The sequence below is a fragment of the Gossypium arboreum genome, chromosome 4 (assembly GCF_025698485.1).
Source record: "Gossypium arboreum isolate Shixiya-1 chromosome 4, ASM2569848v2, whole genome shotgun sequence".
Lineage (NCBI taxonomy): Eukaryota > Viridiplantae > Streptophyta > Magnoliopsida > Malvales > Malvaceae > Gossypium > Gossypium arboreum.
The window spans coordinates 100423615-100433403 of record NC_069073.1 but is presented as its reverse complement, the minus strand read 5'-3'; the positions used below and the strand labels follow the sequence as shown (position 1 = coordinate 100433403).

Below are 9789 nucleotides of genomic sequence, written 5' to 3'. Positions count from 1 at the left end.
GTTTTAGTTTTCTTTTAATTTTCATGTAATCTCTAGTCAATAGAGCAGAAAGACCTTGGTGTCAAAATGGGTTCCAATTTAACGAGGTCTAAGAATTCTGCAAATTAGAGTAGTAGCTCTAATACTATTTATTTGCTATGTTGTGTGAATGCCAACTTATAAAACTCTACAATGAGGGGACATGATTTTAATAAGAAGCCATAGGAATCTTTCATTTGGTTCCCCATCAACAAAGCTTTCTTGTAACACCATTTACAATTTAGAAAATAGAAATCTAGAAAGGACACAGCTAAGCTATTTACCAACTCTTGTTTAAAGGAATGCTTAATATACATCAAAACCATTTGCACATAAGCCAACAAATAAATAAAAGCTTGGGGAATTAAGATAGGAAACTTAAGTTAAGATGAAAGTGTCACCTCCTACAAGACATGATAAGGAATAGGATGATGGAAACAGAATAATATACAAAATAATACTCGCTGACAGATGTTAACAATTTTCACTCAAATGCTAACTGTTATACCAAGTATCAATGTTTAACTTCTATAACTACTTTTAAAAAAAAATTCTTTAAGAAAGAGGATAATAAGAAAACCTCATACCTTCAGATACAAAGAATATATTGTTCAAAAACTGGCATAATAATTAGAGTGTTCAAGGTCAAACTCAAAATGTGAGGCAAAAATGAAAAAACCAAGTCCCTAACTTGCATAAATAAAAACATCTAAACCTAGTTGTTGTTATGACAATTAAGAAAAGTAGAAACTACGAGAAATTCAACTAAGAACTGGCATTTGAACCATAATAAAATATGAAAGTTAGATTTATAGCAATCTAAAGGAAGAAGCCTTTATGGTAATCATTTTTTTTTATTTCCTTTAAAAATTAAATCTTCAAGCAATCACTTGCAGCATCAACATGCTAGAAAAAAAAAAGATGAAGCATGAACATTATCAATCAAACTACACAATAGTAAGTGATATTTATACGAAAAAGCTGGGACTAAAATCAAGAAAGAAATTGGTGTAGTATATAGAATATAATATGCCACAATGTCCATTTTGTAACCCAATAAAGGACATTAAAAAAATAATATACTCAATTATATAATAACTATTTCATATGTCGAAGCAATCGCATTTGAAAACTATAATATGAACTCTTGTATTAATTTTAAAACCCTTTTAATCGTGAGTCAGAAAACAATGATGAGAAGAAATCAATTAATTCTATGAAAACAGAATATTGAATTAAACAAAGTTTAAACATATAAAACCAACAAACTCTCTTATTTTTAGCTACAACAACCATATTGAGATCAAGATAATTGATCATATTTTAAGTGAAGTCCAATAATCGAATGATAAACAACCAAAAATCTTATGTTGATCATGATCATGATCACAACTCAAAAACCAATTTTAACTATTTTTTTAATATCTCTAACAAATACATAATTTTAATAGGGAATCTAAGCATGATAAACAATAACACAAATTGAAACCAATATAGATTATCATGTAAAACCAATATTAAACATTAATAAATCCAAACTAAAGAAATAAACAACAATCGACTTCAGATAAACAAAACTTTCCATAAGAAAGTTGATCAAAAAATTAACTAACAAAATTATCAACCAAAAAATATAAAAAGGACCAGAGGAAAAGGAGAATGTACCGGATATAGATGAAAATTTGAAAGAAAATTATAAGAATTATAATAAAAATTAGAAAAAAATGATGAAAGATTGTTTTTAGAAAAGGAAAGAAGATAAAGGAAAAATAAAGTGGTTGGATGTGCTTGTTTGGTTTTTGCATATAATAAGAGAAAGAGAAAATTACCAACAAATAAATAAAATAAGATAAATAAATAAATTTGGGTTTTGGTTTTTGCTCACCGAGACAAGATATGTGAAAAATAAAAAAGATTTAATAAAAATGTTATAAATTGTTTACTAAATCAATTAATAAAATAATAATAACCCTTGTTAATGTGTTAATCATAGATTTGTGTCAAGGGCTGTGGACTGAAACCCATGATGAATGCACATAGAACGTCTTATAGAGGTTAACTGATTAAATTAGGCTCATTTAACTCACTTGAATTGGCTCGATTCATGGAACATATGGAGAAACCATCTACTTGAAGCCTCGATGGCCCAGTGGAACACTCTAATAAGACTAGAGTTACCATCGTTAATATTTGTAATCTTAAGGGATAATATTGTATAAAGTTTAAATTCCTTAGGATTTTCTTCTTGTAAATAGGCTTTGATCTCGACCGTCGATGTAATTTAAACTATACCATTGGATTTGGGGAAGCTCAACTATATATAGAGGTCTTTCCCTCATTTATAATCACTCAGTTTTAATGCTTCAAAATAATGAAAACTCTTTGAGAGCATTCACACAAACACTTGGTATGCTCAGTTTTCTTGGGGCTTTTGTGTTCTTTTTTTTTTTTTACTTCTTTGCTTAAAAGTTTGATCCACTTTATTTCTGTGCCTTGGAGAATTTCCATTCTGAATTCTCATATTTTAAGAGTTAAGTTGACTTAGGCGAATTTGAAGCTAAGTTTTTACCTAAGGTTACGTGATTTGCGAGACTTAAGTTTTAGCCTTCTGACAATTAGTATCCAAGCTATTGTTTAGTAAGGTGCCCGATTGAGATAAAGAAAGAAGGAAACGAGCATATTGAGACTAAAAAGACCCGTTGGGGCAGAAAAGCTAGTTGATCGAGGGATATGTTGTCAGCTTTGGAAAGTTGGGTGGTCAATCTCGAGGAATCAATGAGTGGTGTGAAGGAAACACTTGAGGAATATATGAGCTGGACTTAGTGAAAGAGCAGCTCAAGGAATATGCAGCAAAGGTTCTCAGTTCCAATTTGGATGCAATGAAAGGGGCCATCAATATAGTAGTGGATAATCAGATAGAGAAGAATGATGTTATTGAATCTTTTGTAATAACTTTGAAGGAACATATTGTGGAGCTCACGGGGGAGCTCACTATCTATAAGGTTGCTTTAGGTAATTGGATATTAGCTTTGACTTTTAAATAGTTCAAAAAGATTTTCCTAAATCGAAAGAGCTTAGGGGGACAAGGTTTGTGAAGGATGTGGATAACTTTCTTTAAGGGGTGGAATAATATCCTTGCAATAGGCATTGTTGGTGATGCCACTAAAGCAAATACTACAATTTATTTTACTGAAATTGCTCTCTTATGGTGACATCGTAGGTCCACAGATGAGAAATGGGGTGGAACTGCAATTGAAACTTGAGAAGAGTTCCAAAAGGAGTTGAAAAATAATTTTACCCACAATATACTAATAAGGAGGCTTAGGCTAAGTTGCGCTGGCTTACATAACAAGGTACTATTTGGGAGTATGTGAAAGACTTCAGTGGATTGATGCTCCAAATCTTTTGTTTGAGTGAGAAAAAAAAACATTTTACTGGTTTGAAGATGTATGAATCCGTGGGCAAAACATGAGTTGCGCCAACAAGGTACCACTGAACTTACCAAAGCCATAATCATAATAATCCTTAAATAAGGTTGTTCTGAGGAAAGACAAGTTTGAGCCTTCCAAGCCCAATGAGAAAAGAAATGGTGGGGGAAGTGAAGAAGGATAGGGTAAAAATGACAATGGTTATAATCGAAAATCACATAATAGGAAGTTAGAGCCCAACAACAAATCGAAGGAGTTAGTGATGTGCTTCTTATATTGTGTTCCACATAAGATGTGAGATTGTCCAAAGTGATCTAAGCTGTCAGTGATCATTAAAGAAGATAAAGTGGAGCTTGATGAGGAAACTATATTAAGACTTGGATCAATGATACTTAATTCTGCAAAAGCAAAGAGAGATCACAAGCAGAAAGGGTTGATATACAGGTCAAATGAGGAATGCTCATGTTGATACAAGGGTATCTAATTTGTTCATGTCGAAAAGAGTAGCAGATAAACTTGGTCTCTCAGCTAGTAAAATGACTGGGAGAATTAATACTGTTAATTCTAAAGAGGTACTGATTGTGGGAGTAGTACAAAGTGTTGACCTATAGGTTGGTCAGTGGAAAAACGATGAAGACTTTCAGGTAATTCACTTAGATTATTACGACTTTGTTCTTTGCTTGAATTTTTTTGACAAGATTAATGCTCTTTTGGTTCTTTTTGTTGATTGCATATGTATGTTGGATACTTGACAACAACAATGCATTGTGCCACTGAGTCGAGACATTAAGGGTGAAACCAAGATATTGTTAGCAATCTAGATAGCCAAGACATGAGTGGTGAGAATGTTGACTTGGTAAATTGGAGTGTTAAGAAGAACGCTTTGGAAATGTTAGAGGTGTGGCAAATCGATGTGAAGCCTGTTTGGTTATCAATGGGGCTACCTTTTAAGAGAGTGGTGGGTTGTGCATCAACTTTGTGGGTAAAGTGGTGATGCAAACTGGGTAGTCAAAACGAGAAAAATGCTATGATCGAGGTACATTTCAAACACTTTCCTAATGTTTTTCATTATGACTTATCATTGGCTTGGCAAAAACACAAAGGTTCATTTAGAGTTTAAAAGTAGCTAAACTGAGGGGCTTACAAACTAGAGTTGGCGGCAAAAATCAAGGTTAACCTGATGTTCAATATGGGTGTTTCGAATCCTATTTGCGAGGATCAAAGGGATCCCAATCGAGACAAGTCACAATGGATACAAGTAAGAGGAGATGGCATTTTACAGTCGAATATGTAAAAAAAAAAAGAAACAATTTGAGTTAGATGATGACAAAGACATAAGTCGAGGCAAATGTTTTGAGGGACGAAGCAACCTAACTAAGAGAATAGTTAGGGCATAGTGGTAATTTCGAGATTAGTTAGACCGGTGTCATTTCAAGGATGCTAAAAAGGCATCACAAGAATGGGTGAGGGAGAATGTTACCGGCCGCAGATCGAAGCTTATGACGAATGCACATGGAACGTCCTATTAACCAACTTGAATTGGCCTAATTCGTGGAGCATATAAAGAAACCCATCTACTTGAAGCCTTGGTGGCCTAGTGGAGCACTCTAGTAAAACTAGAGTTATCATAATTAATATTTATAATCCTAAGGGATAAGATTATATAGAGTTTAAATCCCTTAGGATTCTCTTCTTGTAGATAGGCTTTTATTTCGACCGTTAATGTAATTTAAATTGTACTGTTGGATTTGAGGGAATTCAACATAAATAAAGGTCTTCCCCCTCATTTGTTATAACTCAGTTGTAATTCTTCAAAGTAATAAAAACACTTGGTGTGCTTAGTTTTTTTTTTGTGGCTTTTTTGTTTGCTTTTTGTTTTTTCGCTTAAGAGTTTGTTTTCGCTTTATTTCAGTGCCTTATTCTCATCTTTCGAGAGTTAGACTTGTTTAAACGAATTTGAAGTTAAGTTTCTACTTAAGGCCACATGATTTACGAAGCTCTAGCCTGTTACACTTGACGGTGGTTGAATGTGTGACCTTTTAAGTTTAAGTAGAATCTTTATTTTTATTCTTTTAATTTATTTTATTGGAAAATAAAATAATTTATTTATGGAGTAGTAGAATTGCTTTCTTTTTTCTTAACCATGGAAAAAAATGTGAAATAATTGAGCGCGTGCGACTGTAGAATGAAATAGGCTCTATACTAGCCTATTATTGTGGGTTTTAAATTGAGAATATCAATAATGTTACATTAACGATATAAAAATATAGTATAAAAAATATAATGTGTTAATCATAGAATTTTGTAACATAAAATAAAAAAATAAGTCAATTAAGTACTAATTTAATTAGCATCACTATTGTTCCTAGTGCAAAAGGATATAGGTTTATAATAGATAAATGAGACAATTATAAAGAGGATCGATTGTATTAACTTAGGTGTATAACTATCTCTTTATAACATATAAAATGTTGACAAATAAATGAGATTGTTATAAAAAAGTTGTTGTATTAGTTTGAAATTATTATTATTGAAATAAAAAATCTTAATTTAATAAAAGCGCTATAGAAGTATTGTACTAAGAGTCAAATTACATTTTACTCACTCTATTTAAAAATAGATAAATTAATATTTATATATTAAATCAAGAAATAAATTAATCATATCTATTAAAAACTAATATAACTGGTACATAATATATCGCATATTCCTCGTATTAAAATTTTTATGCAGTTTTCTGTAAAATAAATAAAATTTTAATAAAATAATCAAGCATAATATAGTCTGACCTCTCAGATCCTTTTACCCTTTGATTTCACCCTAAATTTACATAATATCAGGATTTTTGTTAAAAAATTACTCTGTCGTGAAAAATGAAAAACGGGTTGACTCCTAGTGTTTAATTATTGATACTGTTTATTCTTCGAATCTTGGAGTTAGTTCGGTGAACGACGTTTACAGGGGAAACAAAAAGAAGCTAAGAAATTCCAACTCTTTTTTCCCTCAATTTTTTTCCCACATCCAAACAGCTACATTGATTGAATTTTAAACTCAAAAGAAAAACATAATGAGTGTAATCGATATTTTGACAAGAGTAGATGTGATCTGCAAGAGGTACGATAAATACGACGTCGAAAAGCAGCGTGACCAAAATGTCTCCGGCGACGATGCTTTTGCTCGCGCTTACGCAGCAGTCGAAGCCGACATTGGATCCGCTCTAGAGGTAGATCCGATCTAATCTAATTCTTTCATCTTCTCTTGGATGAGATTGTTAGGTTTAAGCTTGCCTTATGATTAGGTTATTTAAGATTTAGAGTGTCAGTCTTCCTCTGCTTAATTGATAGTTGTTCAGTAATAATTAGGGTTTTATTGCCTTCGATTTGAGTGTTTTTTTATTTTTTATTTTTTATTTTTATGATTTAGAAAGTGGAACTTGCTTCCAAGGAGAAAAGTAAGGCATCTGCTGTTGCAGTCAATGCTGAGATTCGTCGAACCAAGGCTCGATTGCTTGAGGAGGTCCCTAAGCTGCAGAGATTGGCTGTTAAGAAGGTTAACTTTTTTCCTTCTCTTTTACAATTTCCCAAACTGTTTAACATTTTATTGTAAATGTGAGCTTGTTTAACTATTCATACATTCATAATGTTGTTCAAGCAAACAGATTGACATTTTCTTTTACTATAATGTATTTTGTTTTTACATATTTAGAGGTATTTGGAATATGCTATTTTGGACTTGGATAATTGACTAGTTTGGGCTTCCATTGTGATAGAGTTTGGATTCATTTACAGGTTAAAGGGTTTTCAACTGAAGAGATGGCTGCTCGTAATGATCTGGTCCTTGCATTGCCGGACAGGATTCAAGCTATACCTGATGGAACTGCTGATACTAAACAAACTGGAGGCTGGATGTCTTCAGCACCTTCAGCTTCTTGTACTGCAATTAAGTTTGATTCAGGTGATCCTTAACTCCATTGAAATTTATTGTTAAATTTATAGAGATTGTATGGATGGAGACTTCATGTTTAGCTATTTCCTGACCTGTTAAACTTGCCAGTGTCTAGATTTAAATCTTTATTTCTACCATTTTGACTAAAAGTGCACACCGTATGTGTTATCATCATTTTTTCCATTTGCTTTTTGTTGTTGGGTAGGGTGGAATGGTTTGTTTTTATTTGGTAGAACCTTCCATAATGATTGAAGAACATTGCTTTGTCTTTCAATTAGCTGATGCAAACATGAGAGGGAAAGTTGGGAAAAAATTGGATCAAGAACAAGATTTGATTCAAAGATAAGAGAGAAAAATTTGGAAATAAAGATGGAGAAATAGAAATAAGAGTAGGAACCCAACTAAAAGGTGGCGAGACTGAGCATTTGAGTGCTTTCTCTAATATATTGAAAACTATTGTAATTCATATTTTATAGCTTCAAAAATAATAAAGCGAGGAGGTTGCTTAGCTTATGCTCATATCTGCAAAATGTTGTTCATTCTTTGTTACCATCAGACTGCTTGCAGCAAGAAATTCTCAATCTTATAGTTTATAATGCATGGCTTATCAGTCATTCCTTTATGATCTGTGGAACTTTTATGTCTGGAAGATCTTAATTTTTCCGTTGTACTTACATAATCATATTGGTCATAGATGAGCGATTTGACAACGAATACTTTCAAGAATCTGAGCAGTCAAGTCAGTTCGGGCAGGAGTATGAAATGAGGAAAATGAAGCAGGCATGTCTAACTTGTTTGGGAGCTATTCTTTATGAAATTTTTCTCTATTGGAAGGAATCTTGGTTGACTTTTACCTGTATACACCACATTTCTTTAGCTATGATTTACCTTTTATTGCTTTTGACATCCATGCAGGACCAAGGTTTGGATATGATTTCAGAAGGTTTGGATACTTTAAAGAACATGGCTCATGATATGAATGAGGTAAAGCTGACCTGAGTGTCATTTATAATTACAAATATTTGTTATGAAGTATTTTTTTCGAGTAATTGTAACATTCATGCCATTTACCTAATTTTATGCTTTGGTATCTGCAGGAACTAGATAGGCAAGTTCCTTTGATGGATGAAATTGACACCAAGGTGAACATTATAACCATCGTCTTGTTGTACATCGTAGAAACTGCTTAAAGATTACAAAATTGCATTATATATATATATATATATATATATATATATTCTGTTTCTATACACATTTGCAGGTGGACAAGGCAGCTGCTGACCTTAAGAATACCAATGTTAGACTTAAAGATACTGTCACACAGGTGATCAATTATAACTTCATTAAGTGTAGATTCCCATGCATTTCATCTTTATTCACTTCTTTGCTGGATGTAACATAAGTTATTGGTTTGTTCCAGTTGAGGTCCAGCCGAAATTTCTGTATTGATATCGTATTGCTGTGCATAGTTCTGGGAATAGCTGCCTATTTGTACAAGTAAGATTCTATCTCATGCCTTCATTTAAAAAAGCTTCCTTTTAATACTAACCACAAACTGTGTCCTGTATTCTCGATATTCATACAGTTTACTGTAGTGGAACTTGCTATACTGTGTGCTTCAGTTATATTTGGTTGGTGATAGATGTTGGATTTTTCTTAGTAATGATTTTATGTGGAAATGCTGTTAATGGATTAACTGACTTGTTCTCCTATTTCTGTTGTTTTTATCATTGAGAAGTCTCCCCTAATTGTTCTTCATTTGCAGTGTTCTGAAGAAGTGAAGTGATAAAAGGATAAATCTATGAGTTTCCCTTGTATGTTATCGGCTTTTTCTGGTAATGTCTTTCATTTGGATGGGCTTGTTCTCGTGCTTGATATTGTATTTGATTTGTTTCATTAGTGGGAAACATTGTTTGCTCTGGGAAAACTTGAGTGTATCTATCTCTACAAATTCAAGACAACCGTAAAATGTTTGTATATCATGGAGTTTGTAAAGGTTTGACCATATTTGTTTAAAAGGAGGTACTTCTGCCTTCATGGCTCTTCTTTACAATACATAGCTAACAAATCAATCGTTACCACATAAGTAGTCAATTTCAGGTTAAGACAAAAGTTGTGTTGCCTATACAGATACACAAATGCTTTGAACCCTCTGCGGTGCATGCCTCAGTGTAAAGAATCAGTCAGCTAGGCTGTTAGTCAGTTAATAAGCTGTTAATGCAATTAAGAGTTGTTAGGAGCAGTTGATAAAGGTCTATAAAACAGATTACCAATTAGAATGTAGTTAAGCAAGTTTTCAAGAATAAAAAACAGAGATCAATTTCAGATTACAAATTCATCATCCTCTATATCAATTTCCTTTTTCTTCAATTAAATGTTTCGTTAACCTTACCTAGTT

General features: G+C 32.6%; 1 protein-coding gene across 1 annotated transcript; it reads left to right on the top strand.

Annotated features, from left to right (window-relative positions):
* The first annotated feature begins 6270 nt into the window (after window positions 1–6270).
* Window positions 6271–9444, top strand: LOC108460328 (syntaxin-71-like). Its single transcript, XM_017759777.2, has 9 exons — window positions 6271–6669; window positions 6870–6995; window positions 7235–7400; window positions 8086–8171; window positions 8307–8375; window positions 8489–8533; window positions 8653–8715; window positions 8812–8888; window positions 9157–9444. Exons 1-9 carry the CDS (start codon window positions 6514–6516, stop codon window positions 9170–9172), a joined length of 804 nt encoding a protein of 267 aa, XP_017615266.1. The 5' UTR covers window positions 6271–6513; the 3' UTR covers window positions 9173–9444.
* Window positions 9445–9789: the final 345 nt, after the last annotated feature.

Bases quoted from the DNA above. Each gene is read 5' to 3' on its own strand.
- LOC108460328 (XM_017759777.2), top strand. From the start codon at position 6,514: ATGAGTGTAATCGATATTTTGACAAGAGTAGATGTGATCTGCAAGAGG. The intron at 8,172-8,306 runs GCATGTCTAACT...ACATCCATGCAG, and splicing joins AAATGAGGAAAATGAAGCAG to GACCAAGGTTTGGATATGAT. The intron at 8,376-8,488 runs GTAAAGCTGACC...TGGTATCTGCAG, and splicing joins TGGCTCATGATATGAATGAG to GAACTAGATAGGCAAGTTCC.